The sequence below is a fragment of the Amblyomma americanum genome, chromosome 1 (genome assembly GCF_052857255.1).
Source record: "Amblyomma americanum isolate KBUSLIRL-KWMA chromosome 1, ASM5285725v1, whole genome shotgun sequence".
Classification (NCBI taxonomy): Eukaryota; Metazoa; Arthropoda; class Arachnida; order Ixodida; family Ixodidae; genus Amblyomma; species Amblyomma americanum.
This window is the reverse complement of record NC_135497.1, coordinates 169,418,063-169,445,237: the sequence shown is the minus strand read 5'-3', so window position 1 is coordinate 169,445,237 and position 27,175 is coordinate 169,418,063. Positions and strand designations below refer to the sequence as shown.

The window sequence follows — 27,175 nt, the reverse complement described above, 5'->3', positions numbered from 1 at the left end:
CTCCATGACAATGGAACAACGCCCCGTCCCTCTCCTTGCCTGGTCTCAATGCTTCTAAAATCCCAAGCTTCACAGCACATGACTGTCAAGCCTTCTTTCTAAAGCATGACAGCTAAGTGTTCATGAAAAGTTAATTCCTGGCTAATTCGACTGCTCATGCACTGCGAGAGAGAGAGAGAGAGAGAGAGAGAGACTCTTTAATGAAGAAACAGAGAATTTAGCCGGCGTTTCAATATCGCTGGCATGCTACTCGGCGTAGGGAGGGGAATTTGGGAGATAAAGACTGAAGGAGAGCAGCGTGGAAGAGGTGGAAAAAAAACGAAGATAAAATGCAGCCATGAAATGGGTACTAAGGATGCAGTGGCGAGTATTGATGTAACCTATGGAATGATGGAGTGCATAGTCCGACGAATGGGCTGACGAAGTTCACTGCAAGAAGAATGCATGAAGGTAACCTGCAAGTGAATTTAGAGCTTATCGAGATGTCCAATGTCTTTTAAATATGTAAATAGAAAGTTCATTGCAAGTCTCTGTTGCCTGAAGCAGGCTAAGGGGCCTAAAGCTTTGTCCATTGTTAGGGGCACTGGGCAGAGCTTCTGCATGCAATGTTCATAGTACGCACGCTCGTTAGCATACGCAGGGCACTCAAGCAGGATATGTTCCACAGTTTCTATCGAAGCACAGTTGTCACAATGCGGACTGTTCATTTTTCCAAAACGGTATCGCAGGCCATTTGTATATGCAGCATTCAGACGAAGTCGGTGATAAAGTGTTTCGAGTTGTCGAGGAATTCTGGGTGAGAGTCTTGATCTAAGATGTGGGTCGATTGAGTGAAGAAATTGGTACTGATGTGTCGGCAAACTCCAAAGCCGATACGTTTCTTCGTACGCAAAACGTTTAGCCATTTGGGACGCATCAGATTTCGTGAGAAAACTTCGAATGTATCTCTGATGTTGATGGCTCTTACGGGCCGCTTCATCTGCTTTTTCATGAGACATAATGCCACAGTGAGCAGGTACCCACTGAAATGTTATGCAGTGGCCTGCGGCAATAGCTAAATGATGGATATACCCAATGTCCAGGGAAACTGGCTGGTGATTCGTTTTCTTCAGCAGGTTGGCCAGGATCTGCAGAGATGCTTTTGAATCGGTGAAGATAACCCAACGGCCGGCGGTTCGGCGCAGGATGTAAGAAACAGCTTCCATAATGCCGTGAAGCTCAGCTGTTGTAGAGGAGGTCCTCCGCTGCAGCCGGTAAGAAAGGGCATGGCCTGTTGAAGGCACATAAAGGCCACAAGAAGAAGTTTCTTTAGTAGTTGAACCATCGGTGAAGATATGGGTGTGCTGCGTATATTCTTCGATTAAGTAGGCGAGAGTAGCTTGCAGAAGTGCTGCCTGTGGCATGCAGCTCTTTGCATTCACACCTAGAACAGACTTCTTCACCTTTAGAGGAGAGAGTGTCCATGGAGGAAAGGCCAGAGGTAGTATTTTCTGAGGCTGATTAATAATAGTAGGAAGGGGCAGGAGCTGCACTGCCTGCCCAAAGCTAGAGTTGCTGTGAGTTAGGTGGACACGGTGTAGGAAGTGCTTCTTCCCTTGCAGGACATGGCGGAGATGGGTACGCATAGTTTCCTGGGCGGCAATTACCTCTAGTGGGAGACATCCTGCCTCCGCTACTGTTCCTGATGCAGAGGAACCCTTTGGGAGGCCAAGACATTCGCAGGCAGTTGTTCCGTGCGGCATTGAGAGTCTTATTGCTTGATGTAGATAATCTTTGAAGCACTGGTAGACAGTAGCGCAAGGTTCCTTCAACGTAGGCTTTTTCAAGCAGAAGCATTGATCGGCAGTTGCTACCCCACCTTGTTCCCGCCATGAACCTGAACACTTGCGATGCTGCAGTAATCCTCGCACGGAGTTTTTTGATCTGAGGTGACCATGACAGATTATAGTCGATTACAACACCCAGGAATCGCTGAGATCGTACATATGGCAGCGATCGTCCACCTAGGAGCAGCGGATATCGGGTCATCGTTTTTCTTGTAAACGCCATTGCAACGCTCTTTTCTGGCGAGAGATGAAGACCTCTAAAAGCCAGGTACATCGAAATGTGCAATAGTGCTCTTTGAAGACGTTGCTGGGTAATATAGCGCGAACGTGACGCGGTCCAGATGCAGATATCATCAGCATAAATTGTTATGCGGACCCCTCGCGGAAGGTGTCTTCTTATGTGAATAAGGACAATATTGAACAGGAGAGGGCTGAGCACCGCTCCCTGTGGTACGCCCCTCTCCACAGCGTGAAAGCGTGTTGGACCGTTTGGAGTGGTAATAAAAATTTTTCGTTCTTTTAAATAATGCCCAATCCACTTGTATAGCCTTCCTCCAAGGCCAAGACTGCCAAAGGCTGCGAGAATTGCATGGTGAAAGACAGAGTCAAAAGCGGCCTTGATGTCTAGGAAAACGGCTGTTGGGATGTACCCAGCATGAAGGTACTCCTCAATTGATGAGACGAGGGCGATGATATTGTCAGTCGCAGACATGTTTTGACGAAACCCGTTCCTTTCTTGGGGGAACTCATTTCGGCTTTCTAGGAACCAAGTTATGCGCTTGCAGATCATGCGCTCCATGAGCTTACCTACGCAGCTCAGTAGGGCAATGGGCCGGAATGATGCGTAGCTTGTTGGATGCTTACAGGGTTTCAAAACGGGCATGATTTTCGCCAGCTTCCATTCCGTGGGGACCTCACCAGCCATCCAGGAAGAATTGTAATACTCCAGGAGTCGAAGACGGGAGGTGTGGGGTAGCTTTGCAATGGCGTCATAGGTCACCTCATCATGACCCGGAGACGTGTGCCTGTTTGTCTCCGCGATAGCTGTGGATAGTTCTTCCATTGTGAAAGGCAGGTCTAACGCTGGCACTGCCGCCTTTGGGATGCCCGTTTGACCATCTGCGGAGAGTGTCGAATGCCCTGACCCTGCCGACAGCACCTTGCAGTATTCATCTGAGTCTTCTTTTATAGATTTTTGTTCGTGAAGGGAGAGTGCAGCGAAGGGGTGGAGTTGTTGAAGTGGCGTGCGCATACCTCTAACTATCCGCAAAATATTGGTTACTGGTTTGCGCACATCCAGCGTAGAACAAAAGTCACGCCACTTTTGACGACTGAGTTTATCCATGTAGCGTCAAATGTGACGTTGTGCCCGTCGGCATGCACGTAGGTCATCGAGGCTTTTTGTGCGCAGAGCTTTCCTTTCAGCTCGCCTGCGTATTGCGCAAAGCCTTTGGAATGTGTCATCATTTGAAGGTAGGTTATCATTTTTAGCTGTAAGTTGTGTACTCGCCCTCAGGCAATACTCAATTGTCGATGCTAATCCCTCATTGCGAGTTGCCGCAGTAACTCCTCTGCTTACAGCGTCCTTGTATGCGTCCCAGTCTGTAGATTTTATAAGGAATTTCTTTGGGTTCCTCTGCGCATGGAAAGCCGATATGAGCATTGGGTAATGGTCGCTTCCACGTGTCTCCAAATCAGTGCACCAGCCAAAGTTGTGGGCGAATGAACTTGTGACAAATGTCACGTCGATGCTGCTGGTAGTCGTCGGGCCTCGGAGGTAGGTGATGCTGCCGTCATTTAATGGCTGAACTGAATGCTTGGAGAGAAGGTTTGCAAGCTTGGCACCTCGGGCACATGTATGTGAGCTGCCCCAAATTTCATTATGAGCATTGAAGTCTCCGCAAATAATATGCGGAGAGGGCATCCTTGCTATCAAGTCTTCAGGTCTCAAAGCATCAAATGGCGTGTCTGGCTCAAGATATACTCCAATCAGAGTGTACTGTTGTCCGGCAATAACTGTGACAGCGCATACGTATTCATTGTCGCTGTGAGGCGGGACATCAACCGGTGAGGCCGGGATATCCTTGCGAAAGCCTATCAGCAATCTGCTGACGTTATCTGGCCGTTGTGAATGATGGAAATAGTATCCATTGAGTCGGAAAGTTTCCTCGACGCGTGATTCACAGATGACTATGAAAGGGAAGCGGTACGCTCGCACGAGCTGTCGGAAATCTGAGAGTTTAGAGCGTAGCCCGCGAGCGTTCCACTGGAAAATGGTGCATGTACGAAAGATGTTGTGGATTGTCAGCTGCGGTGAAGTTCTCGCTGTGGAAGCCATGATTACTGAAGTGTGGTATTACGCCCCTGCGGAGCGTAGGAGACCGACACCAACGGCTCCATTGCAAGGACAGCTTCTACTTCTGGGAGTCTTCCTGACGAGGGGTTTGCACGGATAAGAGCCTTGATGGCTGCAAACAGCATCGGAATCAGTAGGCATGTGACATCTTGTTCAGAGCTTCCGGTTTGCTGCCTGCCGCTGATCTTCCTGTCATGTTGTGGCGCCCTAGGGTCAGAGCAAGCGACGCTGTTTGTCGGGTAGTGTGTAGTGCGTTGCAGTAGCTTTGATGAAGGAGAAGAGCCAACGGACTTCCATGCTTCTTGTTTACCGCATCTGCGTAGGTCTTGTCAGCTGCTCTGCCACGCTGTGTTGACTGATTCTCGGAAAGAGCTCCCGTAGTTGTGAAAACCACGTCGGGGTTAGGTGGTGGTTCATGCACTGCCCAATTGCTCTCAGCGCTTCATCCTTTAAGCTGTTTATATTATCCTTCACACGAGCTACCAATTGTGCCCATCAATTAACCTCCTGCGCACAAACCTTCACATGACATACCTACAATGAATTAGTCACTAGCTCCTGCCCCATATGCTGCTCGTCATTCTTTGTCTTGCGCTTCCTAATAAACCACTAACAAAACCTGAGTTGCAATGCTGGAATACATTGAAGGAGTGAATATATACTTCTTTGCTAAATCCAGCTAAAACCAATAATCACCTGTGAGTGCATCCATTTTCACTTGAGTGAGAGCCTTGTGCAGAGCCTCTTCCTTGCCTTCCAATGTGGCCCTCCTGAGCAGTTGCCAATGAAGCTGCGATGCGCCACTGCTTATTTTGACCAGACCATTGTGGTGGCCCTCTTGAGAAATACTGCAACTTTTGGGATTCCGTCCAGGGTGTGCATATAGGCTTCTCCATCTCAAAATGATAAATGCACACCAACAAAAAAAAGAACAAAAACATAAAAATTTGATGCTATGTTCACAGTCAAGAATGAAACGTTAATTGCATTTGTAGGTTGCATAGTGTCATATGGCACTATGCTTTAATGCCTGTTGAAGAACAGAACTAAAAACATTTAGTAATTTTAAATCAACACAAAACTTACACCTTGATATTGATGGTGTCATGGAATAGTGGTACACTCTGGTGGCAGAGAGAAATACAAAAGGTAACCGCGTGCTTTGCCTTTCTTTGTTTGCAACTTTAACTGTACAAATCATTTAGAAAATGACTTCATGCTTATGAAAAATCCCAGATTAGCGTGTGTAGTAGCAAACACTTAAAAATAAAGAGTATGCAACAGTAGGAGCACCGTCTATGTTTCACACAAGAGGCTTGGCCTGCTAAGAGCAATTCTGCAATCCCAGCTCTTCCAGATGCAAGTATCAAGGAAGGCACTAATGCTGCTTAACCTGCAGTAATGTAACATGTCCTCAAAATGCTAGCCACTTGTGAATATTTGTGGAAAAAAAAGAGAAAAGGGACACAGAAATGGAAAAGTGGAACGGTGCACTATGCGGCACAATGAAAAACACACACATGAAAACAGGATACAAAGAATGCATTAAAAGTGACCAACCTAAAGACAGCAAGCAGCAATAAACACTGCTGTTTTTGTAAATTGATAACACTGAAATGTGAAATACCTAAAAAAATTTAAATTTGATAAAGCAGAAACTGTAACACAAATGACATACTAGTAGGCAGAGGAAGTAGAAATAGTAATGCAATAACCACCGCTACAACGCATTGGCAATCAGAACAAAACATGATGGCCTTAGTCACGTAAAGGTGCAGAACTTGTTGAGCTAGTTGGTAAGCTATGATCTCAGAAGAACCTTCGCAAAAAAGAAAACTGGAAAGACAGAAGGAGGATGACACGGACAGAGGCGCTGAACTTTCAACTTTCAAACTCGAAAGTTTAGCACTCTGTTTGTGTCGTCCTTCTCTATTTTGTCTGTTGTTTTTTTAGCGCTGGTTCTTCTGAGATCAAGATGCAGAGCAAGCAAGACAAGGCAGTTTCTTAGTGTGGCAGAAGCACACCTATACTCTAGCATTCCTAAAAACGTGTCCATGTTACAAGTCAAATGATTCGTTATTGCTATGCCATTTTTCACTACGACCATTGCCGCTAGGTGCATGAGAAAAACAGGTAATATTTTAGCATGTTTGTTTTCGGTTTGCTTTTCTTTGTACTTGGCTCTATTCTATTTCTGAGTATATGCAATAGAACCCATATATTAGGAAAAACTGATAATGTAAACAGTTGTGAGTGCAGCATGCATCCATGCCTTATATGCTGTTCTTTTCGAGTTTTGTTTAACCATGCCATCAGGTAGCAAGCCAAAAAGCTGAGCAAACCAGATCACTACAAACTTCTTGTCGAATATATGCGTATTAGAACAAGTATACTCAATGAAATAGTAAAAGAAGCACTAAACCTAATTGAGGAAATTTTCGAGGTAAACATGCAGAGTGATGCAAATATGACTACTTAGCATGCACCATTTTCCATTTACCACATTTAGCTTTTCTGTGCACAGACTGCGCGATAGTAGACAGTACTTACTTCACACTCAGATCTGGGGGCAGTAAAGATATTGTAAATACAGTAAGAGGCCATACATAGCAGCCAGAATAAAATCTGTGGCCCCTTACGAGAGAAGTTGTCAGCAAAGCGGGTCTGAGTAAGGCTTATAGTTCAAATACTTTTTTAGCTGCACTATGCTGCCTTTCATATTTTGCCCCTCAAGTGAAATCAGATGCTTTTGTTGAAAAGGTCTCTGAGGAGTGCCATGTGAAACTCACGTTACAGCAGAAGGCTGACAGAGTTATCCTTCTCATACAACTGTTTATGAGGAGTGCTACATGACACAGGTATTAGAGTAGAATGATAACAAGGTTGTCCTGCTGCTGTAATATCACCTTAAAATACTGCTCTGTAGACCCATCACTTCATACTGAGGATAAAAGTTGTAAGATTCGATGTCACCCTATTGAGAAGAAACACATGTATGTTATTTCAAAGTGGAATGCCAACATATGCAGTCAACGCTCTAGTTCAAAGCAGACAAGTGCAACACATTGATCTCAACATCGAGGCCTAGAAGAACACACTTTATAAAACTCAATACATACATGTGCTCTGCAATACACGCTGAACGGGCACAGACAAGGAGAACAGCCCCACATTTGGACAGCGGAGACATCCTCTTCAGTGAGAGCTCTTTTCAGGCCTCTTCGCTATAGAACAGCCAGGCACTACACCTGAATAACATAATTTCAATTTCAGTCTGTGTATTCTCTGGAAGATGAAGTACCCACAATGACTTGCACTTATGGGTAAGGATTCATACTGCTGGCCTTTCACATAAACACAAGGCAAATTTTAAACAGACGAGAGTTCACTTCCTCACACTTGCCTCCACGATAAGCTCTGCAGTGTTCAGCGTTCTTCAAAAATAATTAACCTGAAAGGGCTGTATGAAAAGGCTGCAATGCGCACCTATTTTTGGGCTGGTTATTATTCAACGTCCAACAATGATTTTTTTCTTCACGGTCGCCTGCCACTAGCATTTCACAACTACACTGATGATCGAATCGGCAGTTTTTTCGTTGGGGAAGCCGCATCACTCCTCCATTTACGCTAATACGTGTCCATGTACCCTGTTACTGTAAGCGGTTTCTTGAGCTTGTAACACAACACTGCGAGGCGATTGCACCAACTGTACAGCCTTTGGTGCGATGTGTTGATTCTGCTTTTCATTCGAACGCGATTAACCGCCCGCCACAGTGCCATGTCGCTTGGCCTTGTGTTGCACAATCCGCTGCAGCGAACACGAGTCGAAGTCGTATCTACCAGAGTACATCGGACGTCAAGCCCTGTGACGCGTACTCATGCAGCGTCAGAGGCCGAATGGCGCGCGCTACCGGCAACCAAGCCGGGCGGTTAGCTCAGCTCGACAGTCGGTAATCATCTCGCAGAGGTGTGTTCAAAGCTCACTAAGCCACATTATGAAACTATATCGACGCGTATACGCGCAGCACATATTGCAACGCTAAACAGGCCAAGCGGCGTGCGCTATCGGCAAACCGCTGCGAGCGGATAATGAAGAAAAACATGCATGCAGGCAGCAGTGCACAGCCACGCCGAACACTGATTTTAGGTTATTTTCAAGGCGTTCGCGTCGAAACGGGTACATTATGAACACAGACGGGCCAGGTAGTTAGTGACTAAGTGTAGAGTGCATTTTGCCACCGCATAAATCACCGTGCTCAATGTCGACGGGTTTGAAAACGCGACACCGCCTCAACCCTTCCGTTCTATCCTTAGTTAATTTGCGCGGAGGAAAATTTCGCGCATTCCTGCGCAGCATTATGGGACTTACTTGAAAACGAAGAATCAACGCCTTCCAGTTTCCGCTTCTTTTGTAATGCGGTTCCGGTGAGACAAAAGACGCAGCGGCTTCCATTGTCGAGCTCCAACGTACTACGTACTGCAGTCAAGACAAAAAGCCAGCAGGCTTTCCGGCTCGATCACTTTTTCACGAAGTGCACGAAGGGCTGGAGGTTGTTGTTCAAGCGGCGCCGAAAACTACGATCACCAGTCAACCCAAACACGAGTTTCAAGAAGCGATTTTGAAATCAATAACACAGAACCACCTCCGAACGTCAAAACACAAACGGCACAGCAGCACGCCTGAATGGACGGCGTGGTCGCGTAGTACCCGGATAAGACGCGTAAAGCCACGTGACCTGCCACACTGTGCGCTAGATTTTAACGGCGTAAGTGGCGTTAGGAGGTCCGCGAGGTGCGGTCGCGGGGTACATGTTGCAATAGGTATGCTGCATATTGGTTGCAGTAGGTATGGTGCATATTGGTCTCTCAATTGGTGTGCTGAATATTGGTCTCTCGAGGCATTTTAACATTATGTATATTTATACACCATGCACCAATCAAGATGATGCCATCATACCAGGTGTTTCAGAGAAGATTCAAAAATTTTCAAATAGAGGTTTTTTGGAGCAAAAATATTGCTCTTGCTGCATAGTAATACCGGTGGCGGGGACAACGAAAGCTGGTGAATTGTTTTGAGAAGTAAGCTAGTAACTAATTTCTTATGACTAACTCTATAGCTATCTCAGATAGGCAACTGGTTGCAATTAGATATTTGTAACTGGTCGATAGTGAAAGCGATATCAGTTTTTAGAATTTAGAAAACGCAATTACCCTCGCCGCTGTTTCTGGACAAAATTCGGCTGCATTGTGCGAAAATACGTGCGGTTTCGAAAGCATGCAGGCAAAGCAACCCTCCAGTGTGCGTAACTTATCGAAAAAGCCAAATTTTGTCGAGCCGCAGCGCCAAGGGTAATCGCGTTTCTGAAATTTTAAAAACAGATATGGCTATTACTAACGACCAGATACAAATATCTAATTTGCAGCTAGACACCTAGCTCTACTAGTTAAAAGTTGATTAAAAATTACTTATGGTGACTTAAAATCGCAGAGTTGGAGCATTTCGGGAGCAACGATTTCTGCTCTTTTCGGAGCAACTGTATTAATAATAATTGGTTTTGTGGGGAAAGGAAATGGCGCAATATCTGTCTCATATATCGTTGGACACCTGAACCGCGCCGTAAGGGAAGGAATAAAGGAGGGAGTGAAAGAAGAAAGGAAGAAGAGGTGCCGTAGTGGAGGGCTCCGGAATAATTTAGACCACCTGGGGATCTTAACGTGCACTGGCATCGCACAGCACACGGGCGTCTTAGCGTTTTTCCTCCATAAAAACGCAGCAGCCGCGGTCGGGTTCGAACCCGGGAACTCCGGCTCAGTAGTCGAGCGCCTTAACCACTGAGCCACCGCGGCGGGTAGCAACTGTATTCCAAACGCAGATCTGAGGCACGGATCGCGTCTTCCAATCGTAAACAGGGAGCGGTTGCCGAGCCGAGATTGCTCCGTGGAGCAGTCGGGACTGCTCCGGCGAATTCGGCGGATCCGACCGGAAGTTTGCGTCACGTTCTTTTTCAGCGGCGATAGCGGCGCCCTACATGCTCTGGCCAGAGCAAGTGTACTCCAATCACAATTTCAGGTCGCGCGCTTTGCGCCGGATTTAGGCGCTCTGTCACAGAGCGTGCAGACCGCTCCGGGCCTGCGATTGGAATTCACCATTAACCAGCTTACTAAAGACGATTCACCGGTTTTCTGATGTCCGTCAACACTGGTAATACCATGCCACTAAAGCCGTAGTTTTAACCCAAAAAGATTATTTTTGAATATTTTCGAAAGTGTTCGCTGAAGCACCCGGTATGCAGGGCTGCTACTTCCACACCATTGTGCTGTCACATTTATAAATCAGTAGCACAATTTAGCGTGCGAGCGCGCAGAAGCGGAGGAAGCGGCGGTGGCCCTCGCCCTCACGGATCCGACGTGCACCACAGTCCTCTGCGACTCGCGACAAACGGTCAAAAACTTCGCCAAAGGATGGATCTCACAGACAGCGGCCCGAATCCTGCGCAATCGAAAAGTCCAGTGGGAGGAATCTTTTCAAACCAGAATCCAGTGGTTCCCGGCGCACATGGGAGAAGTATCGAACACATATCGTAACCGAAACCAGACGGCACACGCCAAGGCGCGCGAGCTCGCGAACCGTGCCGGCGGCCGTCGTCCATGGGACAGCGCCAAAGACTGTTTGACCAGCTACAACGAAATTACCGAGGCCCTCTGCCTTGTCCGCCGAACCTTCCCTCCGCCCAACGACAAGCTGGACAGGGCGCACGCGGTGCCCTCAGACAACTGCAGACGCTCACGTCCAACCCGGCACAATACCATGCACAGACTCTACCCCTGAACATACCCGACGAATATATGCAAGGTCACCATACTGCTATAGCAACTTTACCCCACATGCTCTGGGACTGCAGCAAAAACCCTGACGGTGCTAACTCCGGAACCCTCCCGCCGCGGTGGGCCGCTGCCTTGCGCAGCTCTAGCATCGGTGACAAACTCTGGGCCGTCCAGCAGGCCCGCGAGGCGACGGCGAGGCAACACCTCGATGTCCCCACGTGGGAGACCTAAGGACCCGTCGGCGAAAGCTCTGCAGGACTTTTAAATAAAGTTGTTACCAGCCAACCAAACGCTTGTAGTTGCCTCGTGTTCGGGACAGAGGCGATGCTGGGTTCAACACTGCTGCTGACCACAGCAACGTTGTTGTTGTTAGCCTATCAAAAGACGGCACATACCCACACTGGGGGATCGGCCAAGAATCGGGTGGCTATTCACTTGTACTCAGTTAATAAAAAAGAAAAACACACGGGAACTCAACACCGGTGGATTCTAGCTCATGGACAGAAAAAGCCTGTGCTTCTTTCACCGGAAGCGCAGGAAGTGCACAGCAACGCCAGCTCCAAGAATGCTCGTCGCGATATGCTTGCGAACTATAGGGCGCTGGGCATAGTACCAGACTCCCTCAAGACGCTATTGTGGCCGCAGGGCAGTGCGTGTACCCGTGAGCAAATCTTGGTGAGCCTCTGTGCGTTCCTCGAACAAACGGGCTTGACGTCCCGTCTGTTCTCCGCCAGGTAGTTACACGCAGTGACCGAACGCTCCGCTAGTTCCACTTTGGACGATTCACAACTGGACGCCCTTCTCCAGTTGTATAGTCAACATGTGTGCGCGTGTTTCTATAGCTCCAACTAATCACGCTCACAACCTGAACACATTTCTTATTGTGTAAATAGTTTGTGTATATTACATCTCCTCCTATCCTCTCTCCCTTCCCCCTCACCTCTTTCATGTCATTTCTCCATTCTGCCTTCTATTATTTATTTCCGCGGCCCCGCTCAGGTGCCTCAGTATCGATGGCAGATGCCGAGGGTAGCAGAAATCTTTTCCTTCCTTTTTATTATTATTTTCATAAAAACCACTTACTACTACTAAGGAAGCGCCACGTGACAACGTTTTCTTTCTCTTTATTTGATGTTAGGAACGCTAGATGACAGTGGAACTCCATTCAGTTTTTGGTAAATCCTCTCGCTCAATTATGTCTGCCGTTTACTCTTCCCGTCCTCCTATCATTCGGTGCAACCGTCAGAGGGCATGCCATTTGGCAGGTTTGTCAGATACTCCACACGTATATCATTGCAACCGGTAGATTTTTGTGTTAACATCTCGTTAACTTTTCGTCTCTCTCAAAATTATTTGCTTTCTTATCAAACCTCAAAATTCAATTATTCTACTCGCACCGCTTGTTTCCTTGATTTTCAATTCGATTTCTTCATGCTCAATCTAATTAAGGATTTGGCGTTCATTACGAGCACGCATGTTGCACAGCACACGGGGTTTTTCGCGATATAAATGTCCCCTCAGGTGTCTGGAATAAACAGAGCTACTCGATTGAGCAGCGTAACAATCCAAGGTCAGCCTATGAAATGGATACCAACGCAGCGCTGATGTTCCAAATGTCATACGCTACAGCTGCGTCGGGCATGGATAGAGCAGGGGTGAAAAAGAACATCTTTTGCTGAGACAGCCGTCGTCGCTTCTGCGGACGCAGTTGATGCAACGCACCATTCTCCTTTCAGTAGTTCCCCTCAAACCTCTTTGAACTGTCCTTTGCTTGCACGCGGCAGTGGTTAAGCATAGCTGGAGCCCGTCGGCAGGCCCGTGCCCTTTCCTCTATCGTCCTGCAATCGCAACAACATGTATAGCTTAGGGAATGTATAACTTCGGACATGGATGTCTGCGATAATCTTAAAATACCACCAAACGCCGCGTTGGAGATTGCCACCGAGACGCGTATCAGATATTCCGACTGAGCTCAGCCTAGGCTAAGCTCGCCGACGTTTTTTTTTGTCGCCTCGCAAACGCGGAGACGTCAAAGTTTGGCGGCTCCTCTTTACCGAGCGACCAGCCAACCGTGCCTCGAGACCTTCATCGAGAGCAATGGCCACCGCAGTGACAGGACATAAACTCAGAAAATGGCGTCCGTGTGCTGTGCGATGTCAGTGTAAGTTAGAGATCCCCAGGTCGTCCAAGTTATTCCGGAGCCCTTAACTACGGCACCTTTTTCTTCCATCATTCTCTTAGTACCTGCTTTATCCCTTCCCTTACGGCGCGGTTCAGGGTTCTGCAGATATGCGAGACAGATACTCCGCATTTCGTTGCCCCAAAAACCAATTTTTCAGACTATCGCCTCACATGTGGGCAGCGAAACACACTCCTAACTCCGAGACTTAACCACGCTAGCACGTGGCGATAACATGAATTAAACGGATGCATTAACAAATACATAGAGACATAAATAAAAGCCAGAAATGTTGAGAAATCGCTACAGTTCATTATTTGCTGCTTTCTGGTGGCTCAGTCATCTGGAGCTATGAGCGAAAACCACGGACTTGGACAAAATGGGAAATGAATGCTAGTAGCATTCGTCCCATTTTCTCACTTTGTACGGCCGGAGCCCTGTACTACGGCACCTCTTTCTTCCTTTCTTCTTTCACTCTCTCCTTTATCCCTTCTCTTATGGAGCGGTTCAGGTGTCCAACGATATACGAGACAGATATTGCGCCATTTCCTTTCCCCAAAAACCAATTATTATTACTATTACGTCCCTGACCTTGGCATGCGCCTCTGTATTTTTCGAACTAGTCTCTCTCAGCAAAGTAGCCTCTAGGACTAGTTTGGTTTCGAAGCGGAGTTACCCTCCACTTGCAGTCTTCGAGTTCCACAGCGCGCGTGCTCGAGACGCATCGGGTCTTTCCGTTCCCATTAGGAGCAGTGGTAACGCGGTTTCATAGGACAATTCCATTTGGTTCTATACAGTTTTTTTATGCGTTTTTGGAATCACTTTGAAGCGCCGGCACGCGCATGACATCTCCAAGCGCAGCCAATGACGACGAAACACGCGTCGCATATGGGCCAATCGCAGAGCGGAGAAGGTCACTATGAAAGAGTAACAGCGCAGCGTTTCTACCATTCTCCAGGGGCACGGCCGGCTGTCAAGTGATACCTCTGCTCTCGTGAATGCCAGGTGTGCTTGGGCAAAGGAATGCGCAAAGACAAGAAGAAAGGCGACAGCTGGTGGGAGTCCAGGTAAGTAGCGAATTTCCTTTCGGTTCTGTGGCCTTCGCCGCAGTCCGGTTTGTGTGCTCCCTTTGTTCACCTGCCGTCACTTAGCGGCTGCTTTAGGCCTAACCTAGTAGGCTATGATGATTGTGTTCTAAAGCTTTATATTTTTGCGAGAGGGTTGAACGAAATACATGAGCTTGGCTAGCCGGTTTGTTTCTCTATTATGCACCGTCGTTTTTATGTTGGCGTGAGTGACCGTGACTCGAGAGAAAAAACTTGGTTTTGTTGAGCCGAAGCGACCTCGCCAGCCTTTAAATCGCGTTGAGGTCGGTTCACGTGCAAGCAACTGAGCGAATATAGCGATTGAGCGGCGCGTTGCAGCAAAAAATGTGCAAATTTTTGGATCCTCTTCATTCTGGCCGCTTGATCCGCCGCGACGGGCCGAAACGGCTTCGTGCGCCGCGGCGGGAGCAAATTGCTAGTGTTTTCGCTTGTATGTGAAGTGGCCTTTGGAACGTCGCTCGAGCTTATGGCTCGCGCGATTCTTTGCGCATCTCCAGTCCTCGTGCTTCGTAGTGTCGCCATATGCAACGCCGGTAATGGGCGCGCTGCCCTTGGGCTGCGAAGAGCCTTGCTTTGTTCGAACAAAGCGCGCACGCTTAGTGAAATCGCAAACCCCTCAGCTTGCTCAATCTCGAACCTGCGTTGTGGACAGTGCACTCTTTCGATATCATTAATATTCGACTCTCTTGTTAGAACCACCAACGTTTTGCATTGACGCTGCAGTCTCGGGAATATATGATCTAGCGGTAGCATTGCTATACGACAGAATGTATGCGGAATGAACTAAATTACTTAATTCTAGGGATGCTACGAACATCATTGTTAACGGGTACGTGAAGTCCCTAACCGAAACGCAAGTCCAATACAAAGGATCGCGTGGCTTCGCTTCACGTCGTTTTTTTTTGTTTTTTTCTGAGAGGACCAATAAGAGGGGGTCATGCCCAGCCGCGCATTTGTGGCCGGCGGCGCGTTCCTGCCGTGAATGCCTTGTCGAACTTTCGCCTTGCGCATGCGCACTGTGCGTCTCGCCACTCCTCGAGCACGCACTTCTGCACGCGTCGCCCGTGCGCCTGTGTGGTCCGCCCATGCGGCTGACCTGACACGGGGCGGGTGCTGTGGAACCCTCTTCCGCGTGGTCAGTGCCTTGACCCACGGAGCGCTGCTCTGCTCTCTCGTTTTAGTCTGTTCTTCTTGATGCATAGCAACCCTTCCGCAGCTCCGCACCCCAATCCCCTAAGCGCATTTACGATTTCGTTACGGTTTATTTGAGTTTAATCTCCCAAAGCGATTTACACTATGAGGGACGCCGTAGAGAAGGGCTCCGGAAATTTCGGCCACCTGGGGGTTCTTTAACGTGCGCTGACATCGCACAGAACACGGGCCTCTAGCATTGCGCTTCCATCGAACTTCGACCGCCGCGGTCTGGATCGAACCCGCGTCTTTCGGGTATCGTGTTTCAGCGTCCTTACTCTGTTTCTGCTGCATTTTTGCTAGGGGTATCCGCATTATCCACCGCGATGGCTCAGTGATTAAGGCGCTCGGCTACTGATCCGGAGTACCCGAGTTCTAACCCGACTGCGGCGGCCGCGTTTCGATGCAAGCGAAACGCAAAGGTACCCGTGTGCTGTGCGATATCGGTGCACATTAAAGATGCCCAGGTGGTCGAAATCATTGCGGACCCGTCCACTACGGCACCTCTTTTTTTTTCTGCTCTACGTCCTTCTAAACCTTTCCTTTACGGCGTGGTACAGGTGTCCACCGAGATATGCGAGACGGTTACTGCGTGATTTTCTTTCCTAAATACCAATTTTCAATTTACAGCTAATGTCTATCTTTCCCCGGATTGTGGTCGCTATTTATCGCGACTGCGTGTGTTTTGCTCCTAGGTAAGTGTGTGCACTCGATGGGGCTGCCGGGTGAAATCAAGCCGGCTCAACAACTTGGCGTCCCACTGTGTGGCGCGATGAGTGGCAGGGTTTTGTTGTTGTTGCGACTGAGGGAAGAAAGAAAGTTAACGGCCCCACCCACTGGCTGAAGCTGATCCACAATAGCTGCCACTTGCAGATAATCTCTGCCACGGGCAGACAGTAGGAGAGATATATGATAGGAAAGATTGGAAGAAAGGACGAGCGTCGCAACAACCGCGTCATCTGAAGCGACAGCGACGGTTTAGCAACAGGTACCCCCGGTGACAAGCAGCCCTCGCGACATGTGCGAGAGCTCCTACCTCGCAGCTCAGTAGGACCAGGCAGCCACCTCCTCGTCCCCTTCCCGTGAAGTGAAGGCTTTATTACTACCTTCCGTAGCTTATTCGCCGTGTACGCGAGTTTGACCTTGAAGCTCACGTGACAGCTATGACGTCACTCAGCCGTCACCATCACGTTCATTGTGATCATTGGCATTGGCGTTGAGGATGTTCTGGATTGCGTCGATTTTGAGGAAAGGAAGGAAATTGGGGAAACGTCTCTCACAACCAGCATGTGCTGACATTCTCCCTGACAGCAAGCGTTGTCCGTGGTAAGAAAGGTCGATATATATATGGACCATTCTTACCGCGGAAGTTATATAAAGCGGGAGATATATAAATGAAACAAAAATGGATTAGCCGAGCTAGCCCAGGATATACAAAGCGAAAAGCGAGATGGAGGTCTCCACTGACCCACGGAGCCAGTTTTGCGCCTTTCATATCGTTAAAATGAACGGAGTTTGCTGTTTTCAACGCCAATCAACTCTATGAACGCCGTCGGCTCCCTTGTTTTGTCTGATTTTTGATCCTTTTGCCGCCGTTTAGCAAGGCGTGCTTCTCGTGATTCTGTCGTTTCAGCCGATTGTCTAGCCTTGCACTTTTCATATCTTCGCTGCTTTTGAGCCAACTCCCACAATACCACTTCTGGGTCTTCTCCTCCTTCCATGGCGAAAGGTCAGACGACGGTGGCAGCGCACGGAGGCTACGACGGCTGCGGCAGCAGCGACCACCTGCGCACCGCGTGACGTCACTCGGTTTCGCGCTTGCGCAGCTGTGGCAAACCTGTAGTGTAGCTCACGCGAAGCCCGGTGTTGACGAGCCTAGTGAAGCTTTTCGCTTCAAAAATTGAAGGCCGATTACGACAGACGGTAATTCGGAATTTGAGCGCAGCGCTTCGAAAGCCGCCTGCTACCGCTTGGCAGGTGTCGTGTTACATTGATAGCCACCCTCCGGAATAGTCCCGTAGCAGCTGCCTTCTCGCTGTCCATTCCTCTCGCCGTGTCAGGTGGCGCTTCGGTCTGCTACTACCTGCCAACATGTCACCTGTCACACTCCGTAACACGTCACCTGTCAGGTAGCATGTTACGCCGGCTACAACGCGGAACGCAGGAAAGGGCGAGCTGCGCTCTAAAAGGAATGAAACTAAAGAAATCACTGCAGTTGAACACGAAGTGAAAAGCTTCACCACGTTTGGCAAAGCAGTCGTCGAATATGCCGGAGAATAACCTTGAATGACCTTCAGCTCAACCACGTTAGCCGTGTATGACCATACGCGGTAGAGTTATGGCGTCGAACTCTTCGCTCCTGACCTCGACCCATGACCTTTTGTTGACCTCTTATCTTTGACCTTTGACATTGGGTGACATTTGGGTTCACCTTTGACCTTAAACACATTCGATGGAGGGGTAAGACCATGTGATACTACGTCTAAGCCATGTTGTCGTGTGGGTATATACTATAGAACTGCTGTCCATCCAGGCGCTGCCATGGACGAGACTGAGACGCTTAGCAAGCGTCCTTGCTTTTCGCTGAATTCCAGGGTTATCGAAGTTAATTTGAAAATTGTTTTTCTTTTCTCAAGTACACAACTAGACGGAAAGGGTGCGCGTCTGTCATAAATATATTGAATGCGCGGCGGGGCTTGTCGCTTCTTTGTTGCTGTGGGGGGAGGGCTGATCACGTTTGTGTGAAAATAAGACCCTGCGCGACAGCTAGGCCTCTCACTCAGTTCTTCAGTGCTAAGGGTGTACGACGTTGTTTGGGTGCGCTGCGTGCTCAGTCGTCTTTAGTCACGGTGCATGCCACTATCGGCTTGCACAGCTGTGTGTTTGGACGGCTGTTGCAACGTAAGCTCTCGACCACAGTATACTGAATTTTCGGTCACTGACGTCAAATATTTTAATTGCAGTCAGCTGACCACTTTCACGTGGTCAGTAAACCGAAGATTCATTCTGCTGACCTGACCAGATGGCATTCCGTCAAACCCTCGACTAAGTACTCTACACCAGCTGTCTTTTCCCGTTGAGCAGACAAGGGAAGGGAAAAGAGGTGCTCGTTATGACATACATGACTCAAGCCAACAGTGACCAAACCACGAAGCATAGGGGATGATTTTATGAAATAATTTGTGGTGTCCATCAGTGGGGGCTTAATAGGGCAATAACCTATCAATGAGTCCCTTGGCGACGTTAAACTTCCATAAAAAACGAAAATTTTTAAAGAGGATTGATTATAAAGCTAAAGAAAAACCATTTGCCGCCGGTGGGATCCGAAAGCTACGAGCTCTGAATTTCGTGTCCGGTGCTCTACCAACTGAGCTAGAGCGACTGCTGACCAGTCTTCTGCTATCGGCGGTGTACATATGCGTGTCGTAACGATCGCTATGATCGAAAACGCAGCAGATATATCAAGCCGACGTCAAATGGGCATTTTCGGCTCACAGCGGTGTCTTCGGCCAGCGGTGGCAACCAAGCCACCGCTCCTGCTCCGTCGCCCTCCGGTCAGCCGCGGGTTTCGTTCGAGCAAGCACTGCAGCAGGGCCTCGCGGCCAGCCAGCAGCCGCAGCCGACAGCGACAGCCAGACCCCTGCCGCGGAGCGCAGCGCTCAGCCCACCGTGGCGCACAGCGCGGAACCCAGCGGCTCCCGACCCAGCTACGGGGCCGCCGCCGCTTGTGCCGCCAACGTAGCTGCCAGCAGTCCCCGGCCTGCATCCGCAGCAGCCGCCGTGAGTGGCAGTCAGCCGGCAGCAGCTGCCCTACCACCGTCGCCGCCGTGCACGCCGCCCGTTGCGGTGACAGAGCACACCCCCGAAGCTGGCGACCGGGCCACTCCCGGCGACGATGTCAAGATCAAGGTGCGTACTGTTTGTCGAAAACGGCTTCACCTCGAGCCATGCCATGCAGCTCGTTTAACCTCGTTATAACAAAGGAGAAAGTTCGTTCCTGGCTGTTGCTTCAATATATGCAGTGTTGTCCAAGCTTCCGAGGGAAATCGTAATTCCTTCGTTACATCCATTCTTTCGTTATAACCCATGCTGTACAGCTCGTTATGTCAGCGGTCCATGTTCAGTAGCACCTCTCTACAAGGAAGTTGAAGGTTTCCAGCGATTACTTCGCTATAGGTGTAGCTTCGTTATTGCCCCTATTTACCGAGACTTCACGTGCAAACAAAATTTCTTCGTTATATCAGTTGTTTCGTTATAAACCGCTTCGTTACAAAGAGGTTCAATAGTTACCTTCAAGGCTAGAGGAAACCTCACCTCTCCAAAACATCGACTTACACGGAAGGCAAGAAAACCGAACCCCGGTATAATACAACTCAAGAACGAAGCGGCATGTGCCTCTCGAAAGAAGCCCTCCAGCCAATGGCGTCGACTAGTTCTCATGATGTCATGGTTAGTCAATTGTCTTGGACCTTTGTGACATCTCAGAGAGTGGCAGATGAAAGGAGATGAATCACCGTTTGATCAGATAGACAGCGGCATCCGCAGAATCGGCCGACGGCGTTGGCTGCAAAGCGTCCTTTGTAGGGCATCTGTCGCTTCTTTCAGGAGTTGCAGCCGACAAGGCAGGGCTTAGTTTTTACTACTGAAAAGTGATGTGGGTAGCAAACATCCTGGTATTGCATGACATATAGGGCGCTCTGGAAGTGAAACATAAGATTTAGCCGCTGACAAAGTCAGGATAAAGAACAACGTTCCGGAAATGCTACGGGTTCCTTGGTCAACAAGGCGAGGACAAGGCGAGTGAGTGAAATATAAAAGCGAAGTTTGTGAAGTCACGACCGTATTTAGATGAGTGGTTAGAACCCGACCGCGGTGGCTGCGTTTCGATGGAGGCGAAACCCTAAGGCGCCCGTGTGCTGTGCGATGTCAGTGTACATTAAAGATCCCCAGGTGGTCGAAATTATTCCGGAGCCCTCCACTACGGCACCTCTTTCTTCCTTTTCTCTTTCACTTCCTCCTTTTCCCCTTCCATTACGGCGCGTTTCAGGTGTCCGCCGATATGTGAGAAAGATACAGCGCCATTTCCTTTCCCCGAAAACCAATTTTCAAATTTCACAGTTCCTTCCGTGAGGTTCAGGGCCTCATTCGTCGCCTGGATAAAGGGTAGCTCAAGCAATAGGTGCGTCGTCATGTTTGGCCTTTGGGTTCAGTACTTACACACCGGCGGCCGAGAGTTGTGTTGCCAACGTGAGATTGTTTTTAAAGCGAAAGCTTTACTGGCCACAGGTTGAGCAGTTTCGCGATTCCTGGAGAGCCGTGCTCCGCATGCACGAGGAGCAATGACGACACGGGGCGCATTTCTCTCTCTCGCTCCCTACTCACTACTGCGCCACTAGTAGCACCGCTGCGCACCTCTGCGCCTTTACTCAATATGCAACTTTTTTGTTTTCTCTTTCCTCTTTCCCTGCCTCCTTTATCCCTTCCTTCACGACGCGGTACGGGTTTCCACCGAGATGGGAGACGGTTACTGTGCCATTTCCTTTCCTCAAAAACCAAACAAAACATGTGAGCCGAGGCGTTCATAGAGTTCATTGGCGTTGACAACTTTGCAAAGACCGTTCATTTTCACGATAAGAAAGGCGCACAACCGGCTCCGTGGGTCAGTGGAGACCTCAATCTCGTTTTGTATATCTTGGATTAGCGATGGATCAGTGGTTAGGGCGCTCGGCTACTGATCCGGAGTTCCCTGGTTCGAACCCGACCGCGGCGGCTGCGCTTTTATGAAGGCAAAACGCTAAGGCGCCCGTGTGCTGCCAATGTCAGTGCATGTTTAAGATCCGCAGGTGGTTGAAATTATTCTGGAGCCCTCCACTACGGCAACTTTCTTCTTTCAATCCCTCCTTTATCCCTTCCCTTACCACGCGGTTCACGTGTCCAACCATATATGAGACAGATACTGCGCCATTTCCTTCCCTAAAAAAACAGTTACAGTTAATATTGGGATAATGCACATTTTGTTTGGGCCGGGGGAAGGAAATTCCGCAGTACCTCTCTCACATATCGGCGGACACTCGTACCGCGCCGCAAGGGAAGGGACAAGGGTGGGGGAGTGAAAGAGGAAAGGAAGAAGTGCCGTAGTGGAGGGCTCCGGAATAAGTTCGACCACCTGGGGATCTTTAACATGCTCTGACATCGAACAGCACAAGGGCGCCTTAGCGTCGAAACGCAGCCGCCGCAGTCGGGTTCGAACCTGGGAACACCGGATCAGCAGCCGGGCGCCTTAACCACTGAGCCACCGCTATGAGTGTATTGTCTTTTTTCATCATGCGTTAAATGCGCTTTTACTCCAAGCGAAATGGTGCAGCGCCGGGCCCAAACATACACTCTGGCGAAGTGATGTTTCCTTGGCCTGTAGCTGTTGATTCTTTTAAATTACGCGTCTGCACATTCTCATTTCACAGAAATATTCCTGTTATTCATCTTTCGCTGTTAATGGGCGCCTGCGGCGTCTTTCCGACCTCCACGATTGTCGAAATTTCCACGGTAGTTCCTTGTGCCGATCTTCGCCACCGGGCGCCTGTTTGTTTCATCACGAACAATTAAATTTTTCAAATTTTTTCGCCCCAATCGGAACGATTTCTGTCGGCGACCTTGGACGTGTGACGTCACCAGCGGCGTGCCCTTCGATATTTGCTCGGAGTTTGCTCAAGAAGAAAATTAAGACCTTTGTTTTTGGTCATTTCACACAAACAGTGGTCTGTCGCTTACAGTGTCCAGTTTAGTCAGTCAACGCGCAGAGGTTCTGTGACAGTATGCATGACGACAAGCTTCTATCTTGACGCCATTCTTTAGGAGAAACCCAGTTTTGGTTTCCGCGTTCCTTGTTTTTTCTGTTTTAAAGGGCATCTACTCAGGATTTTGAAAGGCGGTTTTTGAGGCACAGAGATGACTCTTAAGGGATGTGAGAAGCGAATGGGAACACAATACCACGTCTAAACACATTCAAGATCACCCACAGTTGCCCTTTGAGTGGTTCTGAAACTTTGCAAGAAATGCTTCTACAGCCGTGGCGCCATCATGGCCTTGGTTCCCTGAATAAATAAATTAAGGCAGAGAAAGAACTAGTAATTACTCTCTCGCTTTTGATGAACACCCTGAACACGCAGTGCGGTTTCCTTATTTTGCTATCGTCCCTGTCATAGGTGCTCAAGATGGCACAAGGCTCTGAAATACCTTCCGAGGAAAGTACAGGGTCGGTCAGAAGTTTTCAGGCCATAGGGTCTGTTTTTGAGCTGCATAATCAGGCAGACATGACACCCCCAAAGACTCAAAATATCCGTAGAGGGCGGAAGAGGTATATCGTTCTATACTCTGCGAACCCTGATAGCTTTATTGGCAACAATGCAACAATATGCCGATTATCAAAGCAAACCATATGGCCCCTGAACTCTTGTTCAACCCTGTACATAGCCTCGCTCAACCACTACGTTCTGTCGTCACAAACACCTGAACCAAATATTTCTACATGGAGCACAGTACCCACAATCCCGAGCGAAGTTTGGCGAGTTCTTTCCAGCGACTTTTTCACGCCCGCGCATTTCTCCGCCTCGCTCTCGTGCGTATTTCTGTTCAGATCTGTCTGTCGGTTAGATTCAAAAGTAAGGCAGCTACTATGGCCGGTGCCAGTAATAAGCGTCGGTTCAGCGGGTCAGGAAGCCCCTCCCCCCCCCCCCCCCGCACACACATCGGGGGAATCCTCGAACGGGTCAGCAGCCGGCGGTGGGGCCGAGTGGGTAATGCTGGCTGAAAAGTGCCGACCAGTGAGCAAGAAACGATTAACGAAAGAAGATGGAAAGGCTCGAAGACGCTGAAATTTAAATTTTGACTACAGGTAAATTCGGTTGCACAAAAGATTTAATACCTTCTCACTGCAGGATGTTCATGAAGTGCCGTCCTTTAGCGGACTCGCTACAACACACAGAATGCAGGAGGCTTTTCCCGTTAAGAATCCCCGGAACCAGTCCTGCACTGTAGTGTAGATCGAAGACCATTCGGCCAAACGTATGTGATGCTCAACACACGAAACAATGCGTGTGTGCATACTTAAAGTTTGTGCCGTGCTCTCATTACCACCAATGATGTTGCAGGAGGTCGGGCGCACTGTGGCCTCTCACTTCCCGCGGCGGCCCGCCCACGGCCATCTGGGCCGGCCCATCCAACTTATTGCCAACCACTTCAACATTGAGATACCAACCGGCAGCGTCTACCACTATGTCGTCGGCATCTTCTCGGAGACTGCCAAGGAGACGAAGCCGATGCATCAGCACGAAGATCAACAGGAAAGTCATCGAGCTCCTAGTAAAGAAGTACCGGCAAGACCTGGCAAACTGCATCCCGGCTTTCGAAGGCCGTAAGAACCTGTACACGCGCTGCCAGCTCAACTTCCGCGAGCGGACATTCACAGTGAACCTTGAGGAAGACCAGAGAATCCAGTACATCATCAACATCCAGTACGCGGCTATCGTGAACCTGGACGCTCTGCATGGCGTCTTCCAAAACTGCGTAAACACTGTGCACAGGCCATCGACATCGTCTTGAGGCACGGCCCCTCGATCAAGCTGGCGCCGGTTGGACGCTCGTTCTTCAGACCGCCGGGACCTAACGAGCACAATATTAATATTAATATGATTCTTATATATATAATTAATTACAAAAATTTCTACCTAGTCTTAATTAAACGCCTATTGACTTTCGGCAATAAATTCTTTTGCGATACAATTGAGAACTTACAGACTTTTTCTTTAGTTACAATTTAGAATTGGCCACCGTATTCCAATAGACTGTGTATTAACTCAACTCGATAGATCCAAATCGAGATTTTATCGACTGGCAATATGCATTTAACTGACTGTTTATAAACCTGCAGTTCACATTTATATGCATGTCTATTAACACTCAATTCATGTTAAATTGCCTGTAAGTTAACATTTATTTCCCAGTTTATTACTTGCCATTTTTATTTAATTGATCTGCAGTTCATATTTAATTGACTGTTTATGGAAAGGTCAAAATACATCCGGTCGATAGTTTATTGGGTGTTTATTACCTTGCCACAGTGTTCCAAGCTATATAAATAGTGCATCCACTGTGTGCGTGTGATGATCCTAAAATTACAATACTGTGATACTCTTGCACAAAAGAAAATTGGCATTTATCGTGTCTGGTTTTGCAAGACCGGGATTTCATACATGGGTTCTGTGACGTGGTGTAGTGTGTTCTCATCTGGTGTGGCCGGGACCCGGCCGGCTCATACAAGCTCTGGCGAGCTTTCGTTTGCCGTTTCCTGGTGTGGTCGGTGTACCATTTCGGTGATGATGTCTAAGGAAGCAAGCATCCAGAAAGAAATGGTTACCTAACATGTCTTTAGAGTTATTCTCAATGTTTGGACATACCATCATGAACTAAAATTAATGGGACTATGCAATAAAAAAGTCGCTTGTAAATGTTTTCATTGCTTAGAAATGATGCTAAGAAGCATTCACACCAAGTATGAGTCTTCGAAACTGAGGCGGCAATTTATTATGAATTTTTAAAAACCGTGTTTTTTTAAAATTCGCGGGTTGATTGGTGTGCTCGTAGTGACCGATTTTGAAACTAAAACCGTGAAAAAAAGACGTCACTGTACCCATGACGTCACCAGGCCACCACACGCTCATTCGCTGGAGCCACGACGTCACGGGCACACTTCCGGTAGCCGTGAAAATCGTCTGCTCGTGCCGCCGCCCGACCCTCTCGGGCATGCGCGAGCCAGGGCATTACCTTCGCGTATTTGTTTCAATTTTCCTCCGCCGCCTCCTACTGTCGGGAGTTCCGGAGCAACTCGCAGTGGCTCGCCGAGTCGCTACTGTCGTCGCTGGCGGTCAGCCGTAGGGCTCGATGCCCATCGCGGCCGTAAGAGCAAGCAGTCGCGCCTCGAGCTCCGGGTCGATCAGACGACAAGCAAATAAACCCGACGTGCGCGGCAATCACGCCGCCGACGCTGCTGCTGGGGTGCTAGGAGCAACGACCGGAAGTTGCAAAAGGAACGTCAGCGGATGGCGTATTCCTGGGCGGGGCCCAGTCCCAGAGCTGTTTTCTTTATTTTTGTCTAGTGCCCCGCGTGTACGTGTTGAGGGGGAAGAGGAGCGTAATTTTTAATCGTCTATATCCTCGTTGTTATTAATGCTACCTCAAAAATTCTTGCGTTGGTTGACGAGTAATGAAATGCCTATCTCTCGCCTGCTTTATGTAACCTCAATTAATTTATTGCATAGTTCCTTTAAGAGACCACCACAAGTGTATGCTTAAACGTGCCAAATTGCATATGGGCGTCGGTCTCACCAACAGGACTGCTTCGTCCGGCGGCACCCGCATGCAGTTTGGCACAGTTTGGTACGCGCTCACAGAGGTCTCTTAATTTTGAGCACAATAGTAGATAGGAGCATGCACATAATTACGTGATTCATGCTCTTGCCAAACATGAAGAGCAAGCATGTATTGAAACAAGAAAAAAACGCTCACATTTGCCCAAGAGCACCCTTAGCTTTATTGGTATATGAAAGCAGTGGCTGAGTCACGCTGGAGGCCCCTTGTGTCATAGCGTGCATCTTTTCCTAGAAAGTGAAAAGGTGAAATGTCTTCTATTGTCTTGATGGCAGCTTGAATCCAGCTGTGTATAGCCACAATGCCTGAAGATTAAGAGACAAAAATTACGTTTATTATGAAATGCACCATTATAGTGATCTCAGTGCAAAGGTAAATAGCAAGTGCTACCATTAAATTTAGTGCAGTCATGCAAAAATGCACTCCACACTCAGTATGCCTGAACCGATTAAATGAGTACGAACAGACTGAGCCTTCTGCTTTATAGTAAATCAATACTTCTCACGTAATGCACCCAACTTAATTTCAGTGTGCTTTTTCTTTTCGTTCACAGCTAATTTCATATATTTACAGACTCTCACTGCTTCAGGAACTGAGATTCTGTCATATTTATGATGTTGCAACTCATACTGCAAGGTTTTGAGACAATAGAAAATATTCTAGCATATCATATAATTTCATTCACTACCAGGCCTACAGGTTCGAATGCTCAGTAACCTGCAGAAATAAACTGACAACAGTAAAAAACAGCTGCAGATTATTAAATTTGGGAGAAATTACAGAAATGATTATAAGATGCTCATAAAGATGTTCACAAATCGATATATGCTATAGTTCGTGCTAAAGGGAGATTGAGACGGTTTTCAAATCTGCTAACCTTCTAGGCTTTTGAAGTATACTCATTGTTGATCATGCTTGTGAAGTTATTTTTTCAATTGTTGCAAAAACACACCCACAATCTCAGATTGAATGCGCGCCATTCAAATCTCCCGCGTCCCGAGAGAGCGCAGGAGAGAAGAACAGAAGGAGGAAACCTCCTCCTTGTCGGCCCGTGAGACGACATTATGAGGAGCCGGAGACACATTCTAAACCCTTTCCCTTTCACACCTCCGCTTTTCGTTAATCGTCCTCCCGCTTTTCTCCTGGGCAGTTCTCTCCTATTTTGTTATTTCTTTCACTGCTGTCCTCTGTCGTTGCGCTCAGCGTGGTACTTCTCTCCGCATTTCTTTTCCTTTTCCGTGTCTCTCTCTCTCTTTTCGTGCATTTCTAA

The 27,175-nt window shown here is 48.3% G+C and overlaps 1 protein-coding gene across 1 annotated transcript in view; it reads left to right on the top strand.

The window, feature by feature from the left end:
• Positions 1-24,140, top strand: part of LOC144114796 (uncharacterized) — a 29,246-nt gene extending 5,106 nt beyond the window's left edge. Inside the window, exons 3-5 of the mRNA XM_077648761.1 lie at positions 14,192-14,253; positions 18,981-19,392; positions 23,631-24,140. Coding sequence (XP_077504887.1) covers positions 14,192-14,253; positions 18,981-19,392; positions 23,631-23,897 — 741 coding nt within the window. The 3' untranslated portion in view covers positions 23,898-24,140. The remainder of the gene's footprint in view (positions 1-14,191; positions 14,254-18,980; positions 19,393-23,630) is intronic.
• Positions 24,141-27,175: the final 3,035 nt, after the last annotated feature.